This window comes from Crocodylus siamensis, chromosome 2, assembly GCF_052110815.1.
Source record: "Crocodylus siamensis isolate JL-2025a chromosome 2, ASM5211081v1, whole genome shotgun sequence".
NCBI lineage: Eukaryota > Metazoa > Chordata > Crocodylia > Crocodylidae > Crocodylus > Crocodylus siamensis.
Genome location: NC_143396.1, coordinates 100102379 through 100123649, shown reverse-complemented (window position 1 = coordinate 100123649; position 21271 = coordinate 100102379). Strand labels below are relative to the sequence as shown.

Genomic DNA, 21271 nt, shown 5'->3' with positions numbered 1-21271 from the left:
TATTTTAACATCTGCCAGGGGCAGGGACAGATGCAGCACCCATCAAATTTTAACAAGAACACCCTCCCTACAATTCCAAAGGCTCAAAAGGTGATTTTGACATAAAAAATATTTTTACCAATGTAGAAAATTGTAGTAATTATTAAATACTTTGGTGCAAGTAAAACTTCTTTTCCAGAGAAATGGAACCTGGTCCCCTTCACTCACTTCAAATAATATCTGATGTGGCACACAACAGGTGCGTCTACTAAAGATGTGCAAAATTTCAGCAGCCGTTTCATTTTGGAGGCTTTTTGCTCAGTTTCAGTGCCTGAAACGCCCAATCCAAAACGAAACGCTCTGAAACATCTCCAAAATTAAACGAAACCATCCAAAACATTTCAGAATATTTCGGAGGCACCCCCAGGAAATAGTCCACCACAGCCCAGCAGCCCTCTTTTTAAAGTGCCAGGTGGCTGGGGGCAAAGCGTGGGGCCAGACAGGGCAGCCACAGGGGCTTCTCCCACAGCTGCCCTTGCTTGGGGAGAGGCGAGCACAGCTGGAGAAGCCACAGGAGAAGCCCCCACGGCTGCCCTGCCCAGCCCCAGCCTCCTGGCCCTTAAAAAAGCCCCATACTCACTGGCTGCAGCAATGGCAATCAGGGCCTCTGAGAGCTCATGGCAGAGTTCCCCCACACAGTGCAAGGCAGTGGGGGCAGCAGGGATCACCTTCCCCCCCAGCCTGGCACCCACACGGCAGCTGTCGCATCACGCAGGTGCAGCACAGCTCAGCAGGTTGCTGCGTGCTCTCTGGGAGCTGGGGCCACTGAGGCTGAGCGGTGCTGGGCTCCAGCTGACCACTGGTGCCACCCCAGCTCCCAGACAGTGCGCGGCACCCTGCCAAGCTGCGCTGCACCCGTGCCATGGGGCAGCTGCCACATGGGTGACAAGTGGGGGGTGGTGGGGATCTTTGCTGCCCCTCACTGTGTGCGGGGACTCTTCCACAAGCCCTCAGAGGCTCTGACTGCCACTGCTACAGCCAGTCAGTACACAGCTTTTTTTTTTTAAATGCCAGGAGGATGGGGCTGGACAGGGGATGGGGCCAGGCAGGGCAGCCACGGGGACTTCTCCCACAGCTTCCTGCACTAGGCCAGAGGTAGGCACAGCAGGAGGAGCTGCAGGAGAACCTGCACCCACTCGGCTGTGCCTGCCTCTCCCCAGCCACTCTAAATCTCCGAAACAGATTCAGTCAAATCAAAATGGAACAGTGATCCAAAACACAAAAATGAATCACTATCCTCTGAAATGGCCGAATCTGAAACGGAAACGAAGCTAAGCCATTTCACACAGCCCTAGCATCTACATATGCAATTTAATTCAAAGCAATTAACCATGGAACATATTGTGCTACACATCATTGCTCCTGGATGCTGCATTTACAAGTGCATCTGGGATCACAGCACGTTGAGCAAAGTTGGAGCAGCCCTGGCTGGCAGGAGATCCAGGGGGTCAGCCCACCAGCCCAGGGCTCCTCTAAGCTGGCTCAACATGCTGTGGAGGGGCTGGTTGCACCACAAGGGTGCTCTAGTGTGGGGCTAGCTAGCACCTACAATGAAGCACCCTAGGTGCCCCAGCCAGCCGTCAGCTTCTATAAGTGTGCTGCTGTGCACTAAAAATCTCTGCTGCAGGATAGTATTTGTATTTACAAGTACTAACCTGTGGCTGAGTTTATTAGTTTACTGTGACCTAATAGGACCACACATGTAGATGCTGGGACATGCACTGAGAAGCTAATTAGCCACCCTCCTCCTTCCCTTTCTTAAAGATGGGCACTATATTTGCCCCTTTCCAATCATCCAGAACCTCTTCCAATCACCATGAGTTTTCATAGATGATAGCCAGCAGCTCGGCAATCACATCAGCCAACTCCCTCAGCACTCTTGGTTGCATTCCATCCAGCTTCATGGACTTATAAATCTCCAGCTTTTCTAAACAGTCCCAAACCTGTTCTTTTGCCTCTGTTACTGATGCTAAGGTACTGCTACTAACCAAGTAAGATACTTGATTCAACCTGAAGGGAATGAGGAAGGGCAGGCAGGACAGATACAAGTACTTAGGAAATAGCTTGACAAGGTTCTGTCGGTAAATCTGAGACATATATATATAATAGCTTAGCTTTTTCAAGTATTTTAAAATGCACAAGGTTTGAGTCTTTATTCCAGTATTACTTATACTTTTAACCTCTTGCAAGCTTCTTAACAACTGCACTTGTACCTACCTCTACAACTTCTTAAGAGAGTTTATACAAGGATCAGATAAAACTTAAGTATCCATTCTATGATATTTTATCAACGGAAGCCTGCAAGTTACCTTCCCCACCATCTCCATGCAGGTTTCTTTAACTGGACATAAAAGCAAGCAATCCCTATTCTCCTTTTGTTGTAGGAAAAACTCAATTTGTTCTCTCTACTCCGTAATGAATTAAAGTTATTGCCACTGATCACACCTCTGTTAACCACAGTAAAAAGTGCAGATACACTAGAGTCACATTCAGGCTGATATTTCCCAAAGCAAGACTTTATCAGGCAATGTGCAGGACCAGAAAAAGAAAAAAAATCCAGAGAAGCCTTTCCATTACTACCTATAACCTATTATAATACTTGAAGTAAAAAATATACTGCACATAAGGAACCATATAACCCTACACAGATAAATAAATGTATCACATAGTTCCTGATATATTCCTGAGTTTAACTCTTGTGGCTTTTTGGGAACATCAACTAACAAATCAGGAGATATTTGTCAATATTAAAAAGTTGCTAAAGGCATGTATCTTAATTCATTAAAACTGGAGTGAATTGATGCAGTAAAATTTAATTGCAACAACAGCTAAGCAATCTTTCTGTTGTAGTGGAAATTTTGAGAAAGCATCACATTACCATGCAGATTATACTAACTACTAAGTCATCAGTATATACTAAACATATTGCTCTAATGCAGCAAGAACGTTCAAAATTGCTTTTAATGTCACTGCTTGTTAACAAAAAACATTCCATCCAAATAGCTGGAAATTTCCTATATTTCATTCAATTTCCAGGATACAAATATACAGCTTTCAAGTTAAGGCTTTTTTTTTTTTTACCCATTGTAAATATGTCTCTAAATAAGGTAATAATGTAAATTAGAATTGAAGTTACAATTTTTGAGAAACAGAACCTCCATAGCATGAATAAATCCAAATTTAAAATTAAAAGCTTTACCATCATATTTAGCTATATTTTCATCTGTGTCTTCTTTCTTGGTTTTTGACAACACCCACCTACAAAAGAAAAACAGTGTTTTTAAAACAAGTACTAAGAAAATGTAATAAAAAACATAATTTAACTTAGAGATTGCCAACTTGCAGCAAAGGTGCCACATGTGGCACAGGCAACCTCTGTGTGGGGTATGCAGCCAATCAGGGAGGAGAGACAGGCAGCTCAGCAAAGGAGCAAATCAGGCAGGGAGCACAGGGAAGAAACCAGAACAGTAGAGAAACAGAATTTAGGGCTGGGAACAGAAAGCAGAGCAGAAAATCAGGCAAAAGGGGATTGAGATGCATTTGAGGAGGATGCAAGGCTAATTTGTGGCACCCTGCCAAAAAAGGTTAGCCTCAATGATTTAATCCATAGAGTAAGAATTACATTGGCTTTTTACATGTTTAAGTTGTTGGCAGAGTTGTTAAACCATATTAAACACAGATCTTTTTGAAATTTAAAGAACATAAGAAATAATATTTTTGTTTTCCCTAGATAGATTGGTATAAACTAAGGGATATTTATTATTAACTCCAAAGTCCTAGCAAGCAGTAAAAAATGAATTATTCAAAAGTAATTTAATTCTCAAATACATTCCAGCTTTAAATGGGTTTTAATGTTGGAAGTAAATATTAGTTATTTACATAATAAAAATCATTAGTCTCAAAATGAAGAATTATTTACCCAGAAAATTCAAATTTTAAATTTAAAAAAAAATTCAAATCTTTTAAGGAAAGAAAATACTTAGTTAAGGTACCTATATAGATCTTAACACCATTTTCTTGTGACATGGTGGGATCATGCCTTTAAAAGTAATTTAGTTAATCTATAGTTACATGCTAACCATTAACTGTATATTTATTGTATCAGGATCACTAAAGGACAAAAAAAATTGACCTCTAATACTACAAAGCCAGCACACTCCTGGAAGCACACTTGTTTTGGTATTTGAGACACCTCTGATGTTAGGAAGATGACACAAAGCCTACTCTACTTTCCACTTTCTGCAAGAAATACAAAATACAGAGCAATCTGGAGAAGACCTGCAGTGCACTGTATAGTCAGATAAGCAGTGAAAATACCGAAATAATATTTTGTCATTTGCCTCCATTGCCAAAAGAAACCAAGCCTACCCCTTGGATGGGAGTGTGGGAGGAAAGAAGATGAATTCCTTAATAACAAAATCACCGTGGTTGATTCATGCCCTGTTCCTCAGGGCTCTTGACATTCAGAAACCTTGTATTATAGATTTTTTTTTTCCAAAGTCACTGCACTGACAGACATGCATTTGAAGTGCTCCAAGTCCCACATCCTTTTTGGGGTGGTTCAGCACTGTGCAGTCAATGTGGCCTCCTGCTCCAGAGTTCTACAAAACAGATATGAAGACATGCAGCCAGTGCTCTCCAGTCTGAACGTTTTCTCAGCAAGAGCAAAGTAAAACTATCCTGAGATGCCCAAAAGGATCTAAAAGTGCACTGGTATAAAGGTCTGGAAGTCTATTTAGTTCTGGACCAACAGAAAGAGGATACTGCCACAGGAGATAACATAAGTAATACTTACTAACAAGAATAAAAGACACTTATGCCACCACATCTCTTAATTTCCAAGTCACACACTATATCTCCCTCTAACATTTAAGGAATAAATCAATTATACGCTGTTTCAATTACTATTAGTACAAAATACCAATATACTATCTGGTATTTAAAAAAATGAATTTTCCTTTCCTTCCTTGAACACACTACCTTCATTCCCCAAATAGCTTTAAAGTGTATTTTTCTCTGTGCTGCTCTAATTAACATTTACATTTTCCCCACTACTACAAATGGCATGGGCAGCACAAGTAGCATAGGCACCCTCTGCATGGTATGCAGCAGATTGAGGGGACAGGCAGCAGAAAGGGCAGAGAATAGGGATCAGAGTGGCAGTCAGGGACCAGGGACAGTGCTGGGCTAATTTGCCACACACTTAAAAACGCTGGCTCCCATTGCCTTAACTGCATGCTTTGTGATCTCTCTTTAATGTTTTTATGTCAACTCAACTTGCTGCTTGAACACTCACTCCTTTTTCCCTCATTCAAGCACACAGGGGAGAGGGCTAGGAGCAATGGCCTCAAGCTTTAGCAGGGTAAATTTAGGTTTTGGATTAGGAGCAACTTTCTAACTATGAGGGTAGTTATGCATTAGAAAAGGCTACCTAGAGAAACCGTGGTATCTCCACCCTTGAAAGGTTAAGAGCAAGTTAGACCAACACTTGGCTGGGATGGTTTAGTCAGGGATGATTGTGCCTTGAGCAGAGGGCTGGACTAGATGACCTTGTGAGGTCTCTTCCAGACCTAAATTTTTATGAACCTATGATCTTAAGTGTTTGGTAAAATTCCAGTAGCCGAAGATCACACCTTGCAAGCTAAACACAGCTACACTATAGGAAAAGGACAAACTATTGGAACTCATATTTAGATTACAAATGGATACTGGCGATATTGCCCATCCCAAATACAGCATAGTCTCCTTTGATCTGAAGTTAGGATCACCTGTTGTAGAAGATTTCATAGATTTCATAGACATTAGGGCTGGAAGGGACCTCAGGAGATCATCGAGTCCAGCCCCCTGCCCAAAGGGCAGGAAGTCAGCTGGGGTCATAGGATCCCAGCAAGATAAGCATCCAATTTACTCTTGAAGGTGTTCAATGTAGGTGCTTGAACCACCTCCGCTGGCAGACTGTTCCAGACCTTGGGGGCTCGGACAGTACAGAAATTTTTCCTTATGTCCAGCCTGAAACGGTCTTGCAGGAGTTTGTGACCATTCGACCTCATCATCCCTTGGGGCGCTCTGGTGAACAGAGTAATGGACCTATTGTTAATACTTGTTTTCATATGCTGAAGCAAGTTTCAGAGAGCTTTGAGAGTAAGGCTGACTAATGTACAGGCATCTCCACTAATAAATTTGGTGGACTTAAATATTTTCTTCTGTCTCCAGAGCTTTGTTGTTCTTAATAGTGCTTTCTCCACTAACTTTGTTTTTACAGGCCACTACACACAGATGATACAACAAATGAAGTGAAAGAGACAACTGCAAGAAGGTCAGCAGCATAAGGCTTATACAAAGTTGACTAGCTGCAGCATGAAGTCAGATGGCATTAAGTATTCAATCACAATATTTGCAGTCTTGCACAAATGAACTGTTCAAGCTAACAGTTTGATCTCCTTGCTATCTCTTCATGGTTATCAACTAGCTCCTCTCATCATGAACAGTTTTCATGTTACTTTGGAAATAGCTTTATTTTGCATGGAAACAGAAAAATGTCTTAAGAGGACAAACATTCTCCATTTGGAGTTTCAGCCAGCATTACTCAGTAATATTATAGACAGGAAAAGTTTTATACCACAATCAGTAAATTAGACCCTGGTTCTTCCTCCTCCATTTGATACAGTCTCTATTAAGTGGGCCTGCATGTTTGAGCATATTTATTCAAAAACCTGTGATCAGCAACAACTTCCTTTTCAACTTTTATAAACCAAGAAATTGGGGATCTGATTACCCCTCTATGATAAATCACCACAGTGAAGTGAATCACTCAGGCTGCTGTTCTCATAGTGAGATGCTGACAGAGCATCTTCTCTTGAGATAATTTCATTTTTGGAAGCCACTTTCTCTCAATCTTCCCAAGACAGGCTCTGTTAAACCTGTTTAACACAATGTTAACCATGTCTTATTAAATGCTCCTGTGAAGGGTAGGGACCAATGCAAATACATTTATAGCTAATTCTTTGCATATGAAAAGCAAACACAAAACATGGCAGATAAATCAGAAAAGGCAACAAAAGACACAGCAGAATCAGAGAACAAGATTAGTAGATAAAGAAATTAGTGCTTCAATTCCAAGGTGAGAAAAAGGAAGTTTCTGTATAACCTTGGGAACCTGGTCTCAATTCTACAGTGTAGAGTGGTTAAAAACCAAGAGTGTCTCCATAAAATAAAAGATTAAAAATGGAGGATTGAGCTAGCATAGAAAACACAATGCCTGAAGACAGCATCCAAGTCAACCAATTTAAAAAAGCTCACTTAGTACAGGATTAACTAATACCTGAACAGAATGTCTGTACTGAAAATTTGCAGGGATAAAATAACAACACTATGTGGGTTTACGGCAAAGCTGGTAGGTTTTCATTCTAGTTACCACTTCAGGTGGCACCCAACTTCCTATGGGCTAGAGGGTCTTGCTCATCTGTTCAGGGTCAGACCAATCACCATATTAGGGGTCAGAAAGGATTTTTACCCCATTGTCAGATTAATATGGACTGTGGGGATTTTTGCCTTCCTTTGCAGTGGGAGGTGAGGACCTCTTCCTTGGATCTCTCTCAAGTATTAAAACAATCCTTGCAGCAGCAGGACATTGGTTGCTGTGGTTCCCCCCCCCAGGTACTTTTTCTGTGGCAGATTAGGGTGTTGTCTTGTGGCTGTTAGGGTTGACTGTGTAGTTTTGCTAATAGGTTAGACAATGGATTTGTACAGGATAGTTAAGGGATGATCCTGCCTCACACACAGGGTTGGATTAGACGGCCTATGGAGGTTCCTTCCAGTCCTACTTCTCTATGATATAAATATTGAATCCTTTTTTGATCATATGAAGTGGCACATGGGAAGTAATGGGCCAAATAAATTTTACGGGAGGTTTTTCTCGCTACAGATTATTCTACAATCTGACATCTGAATATTGAACCTGAAACCCCATTATTTAAGATGTTTAAAACTACTCTGGAAAATGGACCAGAATAAATAGGAAGAATCCTCCATTTGAAATGAGATCTACTGGACAACCTCCTTGATCTTCATTTCAGACTTCTTTTTGACAAAGTTATTAAAGAACAAGCTGGGATGAGTGAATCTTTTCTAGCCGTTATCAGTTATTCAAAATGTTACAATTCAAAATTCATAAAGCCTTCTTTTAAGCATACTTACCCAGTCAATACTCCATCAAAGGTTTCTGTAAAATACACTTCTCCAATAGGCTTTGGAGTCTTGTATATAACCTAAAGATTTTAAAGAAAATGTCCAATAATTAAAATTATTATTATTGGTTGAAACATTATCATAGCTCTAAAAGCACGCAAACACATTTATTACATGTACATATATGTTAGGATTATGAAGAGCAAGAGTTTTCTGTTGTACCATACCTGAGCAAGAAATGCCTGATCAATCAACTGTCTTCTCTCACATATAGTAGCCCTTACTACTTGAGCATACACAGTCTTTTCTAAGAAATGTTTTGATGTCTTTGAATTCTTATGTTTTCTGTTTTAACTAATTTATTTAAAGTCAAACTCCTGGTAAACATATATTGCCTTTTAAATCAGATTATAGATGTCCAGGCCCCGTACTGGATTACTTTGAACAAGCCAAACTATGAGACAGAATACAGCACTAATATTCTTTGCCTAAGAATAGAAATGACACTAGCATTTCAATTGGAGGTGTTTAACAATAGGCTAAGATTTTACATATTAAATTGTCATGTTAAGGAAGCAATTCACAGGAAATATGTGATATGTTACATCTTATTTATATGAACCATCTAATAAAAATAAATGAATTTTCTAAAACTCTTAACTTTTTTTAAATAAAAGAATATAATTATAGCAAAACAAGGGAAGAAATCTGCATCCAAAAACTGCAGACAAAAAAACCAAAACACAACAAACCACACTTACATAAAACTTAAGGTAAATTTGTTCTGAGATCTGTCGTTTGACAAGAATCACAAGAAAGTCTGATGACATCCAGCTAAAAATGATGGCTAAGTTTTTCTAATCTAAAAAGGCCCTCAAGTTTATTTCACCATTTGATAAGACAACTAGGAATAAAGCATATTGTCAAGAAACATAAAATATTCTCCTGAGCATTCAAAAAGGCTTGTACCATACTATCAGGATCAGACTCAACTGTTCTACTTGATGTGTCACTGGAAGTTTTAAATTTTTTTCCATTCAACCTGTCCTTGAGGAGAAAATACATGTTGCAAATCCACAGGAGACGTTTTGGAGTCTTGGCCAGTTCTGACCTCTGTCATTTAGACATGGCAGAGATATCCAATACTGGTAAACAGGTTACAAAAAAGGCTATCGGGCAAACACTTGAAAGGAAAAAGAGATACAATTTCACAAGGATGGGGGGGAAAAAAGATAGAACTGCTCAGAACAGCAATTCAGACACCTTTCCCACTCTGTACCTAAACAAACAAAGTTATGAACTTAAAAAAAAATAAGTATTTCAAAAATAAAGGTCTTCTCCCACAGGGCTTGGAAAAAAGATATCATATCTGAGTGTGTAAGAAACTAACTTTTTATTTCCTAAATAAAGGCACATGACACTGAAGGGTCTGTTAACCACAGTAAGTGGAAGGTAGGCACCACACTAAAACCAAATTCCGAGTTTTCTTCTCAAATCCAGAAATATGCAGACCAATGACATGGATGACTAGTATTGGGAAGGATATGAAAAAAAATGGGACACTGGTGCTAGAACTGTCCCAGACCATTTGGGATAGTAAGAAACCCCACTGGAGACAGATATGGAGTGTCTCCTTCCTTCCAATTATTGGAAGCAATGCTGGGAAGGATCAACAGATGAACAGTTAAAGAAGAATAAGGAAGCTATAAACAAGACCAAACCTGGCTAGCAAGAAGTGTTCCCCAGATAGTTCACGTTGCCTATTGGGAAAATGGAAGAAATGGGAGAGAGAAACTATTGAAGCTATGAGTAGGAACAAGTATTGCCTCTAACCCAACAAAACGTGCCAGGAAAAAAAAGATAGGTGCCATTAATGACAAGGACCTACCTAACCTCCACCAAGAGCTCCAGAAAAGGTCTTCTTTTCTCTGTTTTTTTATTATGTAGGAGAGGGAGGGGAAAAAGATGTGGATTTTAAAAATAAAATGTGAGAAGTTCAAAAGCATTTTATACTATCCCACAGGAAGAAGTCTGGAAACACTAACACTGTCCATCAGGGAAAATCTGCTGACTAGAGGAGGGAAGACAGACCCAAAACAAACATCTTTTCTGCCTTCTGCATGGAATAGCTATCCAATAAATCTATTGTATTGTGTATTCTTTAAAGCAGAAAACTCCTATTAAGAAACCTGTTCTAGCTTTTCTCCTATGACCTGGACTCCAACTCTCCAAAGACACTTAAAAGCTGCCCCAGATTTCACCTGCCTACAAACAAAGGAATCCATTTTTAGATTTTAAAGAAGTGCTTTAGACCATTAATGATCTAACCACTAATTTCAAAACAATGCTAACCAATAAACTATAATTTTGATTAAGATATCAGATGGTCCAGATAATTTTCTTAGCATAAATAATGTTGAAGCTCCCACAAGAAACCAAGCAATTTAATATTTTTACCAATGACCTTAGCACAAAAAATTACAGCAGGCTAATGAAATTTGCTGAAGACAAAGTTGGGAGTCACTGTCAACAAAGAGGAGGGTCAAGGTATTGTACGCTAAGAACTGGATGACTCTGAGGACCAAAGTAATCAGTCTCTAGTCCTCACAGAATCATAATGGTAATTAAAACTCAGTAGTCAAACTTTCTGGGCATGCACATAAGGACTGATAACCAACTCATAAAAGTTGTCAGCTGGAAGCAATACAAAAGGAGACCAAGCTGAACTACTTGATCACATAATGACTATCAGTGTGATGTATCTGTGAAAAGTTGAAAGCAATCCTAGGATGCATCAGAAAAAAAATATTTCCAGTAGTAGTAAGAAAGTATCTTATTATTATTTGGATATATATCCTGCTTTACGCAGAAGTGTTCAGATCATCTTATACCCTGTACTGTACACTGCCCTGGTGAGATCTCATTTGGGGCACTTGAATTGCAAAAAATGCAACAATAATTGAATGATAATCTAAATTTTACCTTGCTGGATACTCTGAAGTTGTTCATAAAAGGAACACCCTGATTCTCCTTTCAGGTTGTATGTGTTCAAAGTGTTTGAACAATATGTTTACACAACTACACAGATATATTCAAAGACAATTGCCCCTATGCAGGATAACAGCAGCTGGCAAAAACCTCTTAAAAAGCTGTTATGTGAGAATATTCATTTAAAGGGAAACCTAGGGAGAGTTTAGTGAACTTGCTCCAACTCATCCTGTTCTTCTATTTTCTCTTTATTTAGTTTCTTATGGGCAAGATACAGACATTAAAAAAGCCTAAGGCAGAATCGATCTAAGTTACACGGTTTTTCGCAAGTGGCACAGTATGGATTGGTAGAGAACAGAACCCACATGTGGCCCTTCCTGGGGGGAAGAGGGGTGCAATCTTAGACTGGGTTCTGCCATTTCTAAACCAGTGTATGTGCACCAAATTTTTGTTAAAGTTGCCAGTAAAAGTGTAATGTTTGTGTCTGGCCATGTTGATTTTCATTTTCTTGTCTCCTTCCCCACATTTTGATGCTGTTACAACTGTACTTTACTTTTTGACAAAAGAAAAAACCCTATTGCTATATTTTGTCAACCTTCCTACTTTCCCCACCTCATATAAAAAGGCAGTAAAATTTTAAAAGAAATCCTCAAAGTAATGCTGCGGGATAAGAGTAAAGGTCATAATCAAAAGCCCAAGAAGCTGAACCAAAATTGAAGCAGAGATAAATCCAAGCAACATTTGCTGTTTAATTTCCAGCAACACAAGTCTTTAGTCTGTTGTACCCAAAAGTACTTAAAAGGCCTTAAAGGGTCCTGCCTTCATCATAAATAATCCCTGCAATTCATTTATCAGGCACATTCTGTGTCGATGTAGGCTCTAGACACATTCTATCCCAGGCAATGGAAGGCCCTATTTTCCACTCTGGTAGATTGTCAGAGCAAGTCTTATGCATAATTCCGGCATCATACAGCAACTGAAAAAATAATCCAGTTGCTTCATATGACTTCTCATTATATGCTAAACTGTTCTATTTAAAATGTATTCATTGTTAAATCTCTTATGACACAGAACCACTCATCTTATAACTTATGCTTTGAGTCATATCACCTATAATCTTACCTCTAAAGATGTTCTGCCTTCGTCAACATCAGTTTCTTGTGAGGTCTTGTCAAAATCCTCTACCTCAACATCTGCATCTTGGATTTCTTCATCCTCAAACTCTGCAGTTACTGAGCTAAACAGCAGGATACCCAGACATAGCCAATCCCACTGGAACTGCATTTTGGTTATCTTCAGAATTAATAAGTATGTTTTCACTGCAAAAATATTTATAGTTTATGTTAACAATCTATTATTTTACATAGCTTATATTAATATCATGGCTACAACTATAGATAAAAGCCATGTAAAGAGAACACTGGAGAAAGCTGGATATAATTAAAAAATATGTAGAGCAAGATTCAAAGGATCTCTTAGGTGTGGGAACATTCAACATGCCATATCAAAGTCAGATGCTCAGCTGCAGAAATGGAATTCACAAACCCAAGTTGGGTGCTACAGGTCCCTAAACTATAGACAGGGAGAAGAGGCTACCTGTGACTGGGATTCACACCACTTAGCAGGCTGAGGGGCGGGAATGCCTAAAATATAGACATGGGTATGTCGGAAAAAATCTCACTTCTCTCCCAGACTTACATTCCCAACTCAGAGTTGTGGTTGGCAGTTATATTAAATAAGGAATCACAGCGCTTAAACCCAGTCTAGAGGTTCAGCTCATAACCCCTTTATGTACAAGCCACAAGCAAGGTTTACTTTTTTTCTTTTAAAGTACTGGAAAAGCCTCACTTTCTATTCCAGAGGTAACAAACTCACTCACTCACCCCAGGCCAGATTCATATAGTGGAAGAGCTCATAGTCCAGATCAGGACTTGGAAACAACAAGGCAAGCAGTGGAAGCAGTTGTAGTAGGTTAGTGATGCACCGAACAGCAGCAGGCCAAAGGATGGTAGGCCAAGCAGGACTATGTTGGCTCAACCCTCACTTGCCCATTTGCTGCCAACAGACATGCCCAATGAAAGCCTATAGCCCTGGATTCTGTAGCAAGCCCTGCCACCAAATTCCTTGGCCTGCTGAAAGCCCAATGAGTAGGAAAGAACAGCTCCTTGGCCCAGATAAGATGTGGACTGCATGCTTGAAACCCCTGGTCATTGTTAGAGCATTTGTCAAGGCAGTGGGATATGTAGGTTCTAGACCCTCACTAGCCTGATGGTGCTCAAACCCACATCTCACACCTCCTCAGAAAGTACCCTAACCAGGCTGAAAGCAAGAAAGAGGTAGACCGACTCCACAGCTCAGTAGTGAGGGCATTCCTTTTGGTGGAAAATACTGGATTTTGGTCTTTGCTTTCAACACTGGTAAAGAAACATAAATAGTTTCCATTTCAATAAAGCCATCTGATACCGTTTCTCCTACATGGGTCTCCAAATTTCATAAGACCATTATAGTCCAGTTGAAGAAAAAGGGCATTTTAATCTCCATTAAACTAGGTGAATGACTACTAAAAAATATATTGAAAGGAACTGTCTCTTCCCATTGTTCAGCTGCTGTGTCAGCAATTCATAATTAACTAACCAAAAATATTCTCCGATATCCCTTCCATATTTTACCACGCATCTCATTTTAAAGGCCCCCGTCAACACAAAGCTGCTCCAAAATTTAAAAATCTACTAGTGATCTTCTTTCTGACCCTTCAGCACAATGATTAAGTTTATTAATCAAGCCAAACATTTGGGTTGCAACCACTTTTGCTCATTTTTGCAAGTGGTGACATACCTCAGCTCCAACCCACAAACTCCACTCTTCCAATGAATGAACTCTTCACTTTATGTTAATACCTCCCATCTGCAGCTCAAAACACTGATGCTGTCTAATACTGGGCAACTACGCAGACAGTCAGTTTCTGTCATTGTGACACTCTCAGAGAATCCTTTGCTGGAACAGCAAGTATGTTCTGCATGTATGGAGGGGATGTGGAAGCCATTTCCAGAGTCTAGTGTTAATGCCCATCCATGGATATATAAAGAATCCTCTACTAGGCTGGCTGGACTCCTCAGAGGACCCCCTGCTTTACAGAACGGTCATGACAGTCACCCCTCAACCTCACCACCACTACTGTTTACCTTCCCATTGCAGCTTCAGATCCAGCCGCACTCCAGCACAGCGTCATCTGCTGTGGCAGTGGTAGCTCTAGCTCCAGCCCTGGAACGGGGCCAGAGTTGCTGCTGCTGCATGGCTATGCAGGGGCTAGAGTGTTCATGTGCTCCATGCCCAGGGAGATGCAACAGGAAGGTAGGCAGCGGCAGTAGCAAGGGAAAAGGGGCACAGGCAGTGGGAGGCAGGGGACAGAAGCTGTGGGGGGCAGGTGGCAGCGGGAGGGAGGAGGAGCTGCTCTCCTTTGCTTGTATTCAAATCCAAGACAAGGCACTTCTCCTATGCTGAATGGAAGGGGAAAAAAGTCTCATTTTGGATTTGTGTCAATATGGTACGATTTTAATAGCTACCCACCTCTTAACACACCCCAAAATGACAGCCCTGGAGCAGTCCCTCCAGATTCTGAACAATGTCCTTCATTACTTTGCACTGCTCATGACCGTAGGGCAACAAATGACTTGTGCGGTAGAGAATTCTTAGAAGTCCCATTTTCCAATTTCCTAAGCCCTCATTTTATAGACCTATTGTTCCATAGTTCTTTACAGTAGAAAGTTTAGTTTGCTCATTTAGTCTAGCTTTCTACTTAAGAGAAACCTCACCCAGCAATTCCTGTAACATGCCCTTAAATTTCATTTGAACATGCCTTTTAAACCAAAATGTCAAGTAATGAGGAATCAACCATACCCCTAACTGTTCTCATGGTTAATTATACTGTCAAAAACATGCACCTTGTTTCTGGTTTTTATTTATTTAGCGTCAGCTTCCGACCACTGGATGTCATTATGCCATTATCTTAAAGAAGCATCTACTATCAGAAGTCTTCCCCATGTAGTCCTTTACCTTGTGCAGAATATGATTAAATTACTTAAACTTTCTTTTGGATAAAGAACTAATTCATATTTGCTTGCTACAAGGCACACTTCTACACCAGGAATTATTCTTATACCTCTTCTACGAATCTTTTAACTTCCGAACATCCCTTTTCAACTGAGGACACCAGAGCTGAACCATACATTCCAGAAAAAGTATCACTATTGCCATATGCACAAGTGGTTTCACCTCCCTTGTCCTACTTGATATTCCCCTGCTTACACATTCACCTTATACTATCATCACACTGGGAGCTCACATTCACTTTATCTATGGTGACCTCAAGTGTCACTGCATTCCAGGGTACTGTGCATCCTAAGTGTGGCCTACATTCATTTTTCTTAAATACGGCTGTGCATTCTGCTGTGTTAAAAATTCAGGTTGTTCAAACAAGCCCATCTTCCTAAGCAATCCACAAAATATGGTGTAATTGATAACCCCTTCATTTTGTTTTTTTTACTATCGCACTAATCATGTGCGATGTTTGCCAGCAGTTACTGTAAACATGCTTCTAGAGTGCAGATAAAGATATTTAATAGGATTGAGTCACGAACTAATCTAGAAACATCCCCACAGGAAAGGGATTTGCAACTACTTGTTTAGATCTATTTATTTGATAGGAATAGTACTCATTTTGTATAATGTTACTTTATTTTCCCAGAATGTCAGGCAGAACTGAGCCAAATACTTTACAGAAGTCTAGCTTTTTTGTCAGTTAATCTTATCAGCCAATCTTGTAACCTCATTGAAAGCACCGCTTGTTTGATAAAACCTGTTTCCCATAAAACTATACTGACCAACATCAATTATACTACCATTCTGGAACTCTCCACTGACTACATCCCAGGTCAACCTTTCCAAAATTTTGATGAGACTGATATCACTCTAACTGACATATAGTTTCATAGGCCTTTCCATTTACCTTTAACTACTGGCACAAAGATTTCTTTCTCCTTCCTTCTATTCATCTCTAAACTTTCAAGTAGTACAAGCCACATATAAAAACAAATAAATTAATATTAGTGATTCGGAGAACACTTGACCACTTCTCTTAAGTTGCTGAATATTAGTTACCTAGCCCAGAAGATTTAAGAATACTTAATTTCTGTTTAACATGCTCTTCTTACCTATTACTAGAATTGACAACTTTGTGAGATAGGAAAAAAAAAATCTTACTTCTTCCCAAACAGAGTACTACTTTTTATTAAATACTTCTGCCTTGACTTAAATTATGATTGACCGTTCTTTTACTACTTGTCCTGAATACTGCTCATAGATTTGGTAATTTTGCCACATGGATAGAAAAATCAGTGGTTTTCATTTCTTAACTTTCAATTTGTATTCACTGCTATCAACTTCTCTGTGAACATACTGGTATTTTATTTTTAATTGCTTTTTTCATTTCTCTTAATCAAGATGGTTTTTACAAAAGAAGCTTCTTATGTCATTGCAGGATTGTGTTTCTTTTGGGTAAGTCCCAATTATCATTTAATTTTTAAAGTTTTCTTCCCACTTAATTTTCATCATGACTGTTTTCAGTTTTGGGAGAGAGGGGAGAAAAGGAATCAGCCTTAAGTATGTGCATTACTGGTTAGACCTAAAATTCCATTTATACATAACAAATGAAGTTAAAATGATTACCTGTACCCATGTTAAGTTCAGAGATCAGTCCTTATCCATCAGAAAGAGGAATAATAGAGTATTACCTTGAATTGGTTGCAATACTTTGTTAGAAAGTTATCACCTGTCATTTTTTTTTTTCAAAACTCCACAAATATTTTACTATTAGAAGCATGAGACCTTTTCAGACTCCCACTTGGATTCCAGCCTATGTTCCCCTAATCTATTTAAAATTCTGATGATGATTTTCAAAGCTGGCATTGATGCCCTAATTAAAAACTCTTGAGAAATATTCACATTTCTACATCATAAGTGACCACTGGGCAACAATAGCATACATATGCTACCAGGAAAGAAAGAACACTGAGGACAAATCAGAATAAGGCTGCAAAATTTTTGATTCCTGAAGAGTCAAGGCCTTTGTCAGAACAACACCCACACAATGCAAAATAAGTCTGCAGACTAGCTGGCTCACTTGCCACTTGCTGGCAACAGACATGGAAGCTATTTAAGATCATTAATCATGCATCCCTCAAGTAGATTTCCCCCTAACAATATACACAACCTGTGACACCAGGTATCTTTCATTCATCTCTTCAAGCCACCAAAATAATTTGAAAGAACATCTAATCTTGATCTTACCACAGCTCCTGGGGCTCTTGAAAATGGAACTCTGCAAACTATGCACAACAGCTTTTTTATAAAGCAGAAAAAATCTTAACCATCAGCCAACAAATTTGCTTTGACACTTCAACAGTATATTTAACTGTTTCTGGAATTAATATTTTATTTAAAAATTCTGAAGCCAGAATAATGAGATCACAGAAAAAGAACAAGGAATCATTTTGTCACCCAGACCTAGGTCTGAACCTATTTAAACTTCCAGAGATTTAAATAAAGTCAGGATTTTAACCTCAAATGTTTGTCAGAAACATCCTTTCTGCATGCTTCAGATGTTTATTTCTTCATAGTCATTGAACAGGAGAATAGCTGCTTTCCAACTTGGTTCTGTTGGGCCCCATAACACAACTTTTGTATTCATCCAGCAAAAGCCACAACAGAACATAAGTTAGTTCTGCACAGCATAAGGCTGGGGAAGGGGCACACAGAACCAGGGGAGAAGAGGGAAGAGTTGTGCAGTGTGCTGGGGCAAGCTGCTGGGCCTCTGAGCCAGACCTGGGCTGGAAGCTGAAGCCAGAGCCACCACTACTGCCTGGCTGAGCCAGGTGCTCCACGCCCCTGGCAGAACCAGAGCCAGAGCAGCTACAAAGGTAAGAGGCAGGGGTTGGGCAGACACAAGAGAGGACATGAATGGCACGTATCCCTGGTGGCTGGGGGGGCACGTCTGTGCTGGCAACAGTAAACATAGAGCTCCCATTGCCAGCACTATCAGTGGCGGGGGGGGAGGGGAGGTTGTGGCAAGCACTGACCAGGAGTGGCAACCACCTGTGGCAATAGTGGACTGCCTGCAGACGCTGCCAGCGGTATCAGTGCCAGGGTGGTGAGCAGCGACCACCTGTAGGCGCCACCCACACTGTCTGTCGGTGGTGCCTTTTTGCAGGGGGTGCACTGCCACACCCAGGGGCTACACATGCATCCCCTACGTATCACCCCTGAGAGGGGATATATTAGTAATCAATGGCTTGATGTCTAGTTGGCAGCTGGCATCATGTGGAGAGCCCCAGGGCTCAGTCCTGGAGCCAGTTTTGTCCTATAAATGACCTGGAAGATGGTATAGAGGGCATCCTCTGCAAATCTGCAGATGACACCAAGTGCGGGGGAAGTAATAGATAGGGTAGGGCTAGGATTCAGAGTGATCTAGACAAATTGGAGGATTGGGCCAAAAGGAATCCCATGAGGTTCAACAAGGACAAGTGCAAAGTCCTGCATTAAACCCTAGTATCCTTCAACCTTCAGTTTACAAGACTGCTAGCATTGTCCCTTTTTACCTGAGCAGCTAAACAAAATGTGGGCCTTGCTAATTACTCCAGTAAGGTGTAGTGATTGGTAGTAGAATCAGGTTTCTTTCACGTACTTCTGTTTACAAGAATGCAATCAAATCTTTTTCAAGCACAGGAAAAAAAAATCCAAACCACTACAGCCTCCTTGCTCACAGCTCTAAAACTCTTCCAGCCTACTCCCAAACCCATAAGACCACTCTCTAGGGGTCTCCCATGGTTACACACAATGCCCTTCAGACTACATCCACACTTTCTCCTTCCATCTCCACTTGTGCGCCATCTCACTCTTACTCCACCTAAGCTTCCATCCATCCACTTGCACCTTCTCCTTGTTCCCAAAATAATATTACCCAGGAGCAGCTACTTCACTGGCAGCATTTCCCTTTCTGAGTGCCTGCGTCAAACACGTGCTTCACCTTCTCTTGCTGCAATCTCCAATGAAGAATGGAGTGAAACACTATGCTCCTTGTCAAGAAAAAACATGAGCTTTACTTCAGCACTGCCTGGTCTGGCAGCCCCTTTCCATGAGGCCAGCTCTGGTTGTTGGGTTTCTGCAGCTGCAGCACGGAAGCCCCCAAACTAAGCACAGTCCGTCAAGAAGCCCGAGGCTGAATCAATTCAACCTTTGTGAGTTAGTTTAAGCTGCGTATATTGAACTGATAAGCAGGTGAACAGACATTCACTTTTGATTCTGGAAATGCAGCCACATGCCTGCAGTGTCCCAGGCCACAGGCTGGGGGTGGGCCCTAAAGCATGCCTCCCTGCTCCGCTGGAGCAGACAGCTTTGGCCAACGCTAGCCTGCCCACCCTGTGAAGTGGGGTTTGTCAGGGAGGTGCAAGGCACTCTGGGCTGCTAGGGGACCATGAGTTCACTTGAATCTGGATCACAACAAGGATCCAACACTAGCATAAAGTGCTGGAATGAAACAGAGGTTCTAGGCCCACCACAAATGAGCTCATCTGTAGGGCAAGGCATCAGAAAGATGCTAGAGCCAGGGCTCCTCCTCCTCCTCCCTCGGGGGAAGGATTGTATCATCTGATCTCATCGCTTAGCAGCGGCGACACGAGAGAAGCGATGGGCTCGGATTAACTCTCTGCGCTCCTCAGCCAGCGCAAACTGCTCCTCAGCCGAGAAATTACGGGTCCTGTTTATGCCCCCCCCGGAAAGCAGCTAAGCGCTGCTGGGCGGGGGGCAGGACCGGGTGCCGGGGCCTGCGCGAGCCCCCACGCAGGGAGAGGGGCGGGCTCAGAACGCTCAGGGCCGCGGTGTTCGAACGGCCCCAACTGCCGAGCCGCGCACCAGCCCCCACCTCAGGGGGGCGGGCTCACAAAGCTCAGGGCCGCCCCGTTCCAACGGCTCTCAACGGCCGTACCACGCAGCCCCCGCCTCAGGGGGAGAGGGAGGGGCAGCAGCCTCCCGCAGGGATTAAGGCCTCTGCGCAAGCGTCCCCGTGGGGGTGGTCCTCCAGGCTCTGCCCGCGTGCCCCTTTCACACGGCGTCACACCCCCTCCCCCCATCCCAGCCCGGGCCCGCGCGGATTTACCGGCGAGCCAGTCCCGCAAGCCGCTCACTGGCAAAGCCCAGCTGCTTTTCCTCAGCCCAAACGGCGCATGCGCCACCTGCCCGAAGCTCCGAGGGATGCAGGCGCCGAGGAGCAGGTGCTCTCTGTGGCGCGCGCGCGCCTCCCCGCCCGAGCCAATCAGACTACTCGACAGGGCGAAGCCGTAGCCAATTCGCCTCCGGTACTGGCAGGCCGAGCCAATCGGAACGCAGGCGCGCGGGGAGGTGGGAGAACTCGCGCCAATCAAAGGGCAGCGTGGCGTCTAGCCGCGGCCAATCGCGGCTCAGTCCGCAGCTATCAGAACGCGACGTGTGGTGAGCCAGCCAGTGGCGGGCCGGCGTCTCTGCAAGCGCGGAGATTTAGTCAAGTCCTAGGCTATGAATGGGCCGTACCCGCTATCACTGGTCTCGGGAGCTGCCCTCCCTGCTCGGCCCTCGGGATTTGAATGAGTCTTCCTGCCGCCGCCGCCTGGGGGAAACTCCACCTTATACTAGCGGGGCTCAGGCCTTCTACACTGGGGGCTTCCCCGCCCCCCCATCAGGCTTGGGAACTGAGCAGCCCCCGCCCCCCCACAATTCAAAAAAGAACTGGTTGAGTGTGGTGCTTATCTCCTGGCACAGGGGTCAGGCACTGGGTGGGGGGAGGAAGGGCAGCAGCCAGGTAGCCTGAATCTGGGCCTGCAATTTTATCACGTCACACCTTGCAGCACCCTTCAAAGGACTTCACAGCACCCCTGGATGCCCCAGCCCCCATCAAGATACAGATGGAATATGTAATTCGTTTTGTTTATTGTATAAAAAGATTTGGAAAGCAGAGGACTTTTGTAGTGGC

The 21271-nt window shown here is 42.2% G+C and overlaps 1 protein-coding gene across 3 annotated transcripts in view; it reads right to left on the bottom strand.

The window, feature by feature from the left end:
* The window catches only part of CLGN (calmegin), a 66713-nt gene extending 46159 nt beyond the window's left edge, over positions 1-20554 (bottom strand). For all 3 annotated transcript variants that reach the window (XM_090036495.1, XM_090036496.1, XM_090036494.1), the window contains exons 1-4: positions 20423-20554; positions 12337-12533; positions 8236-8306; positions 3239-3297 (exon numbers count right to left, since the gene is read on the bottom strand). In XM_090036495.1, the coding sequence (XP_089892621.1) occupies positions 3239-3297; positions 8236-8306; positions 12337-12498 (292 nt within the window). In that variant the 5' untranslated portion in view covers positions 12499-12533; positions 20423-20554. The remainder of the gene's footprint in view (positions 1-3238; positions 3298-8235; positions 8307-12336; positions 12534-20422) is intronic.
* Positions 20555-21271: the final 717 nt, after the last annotated feature.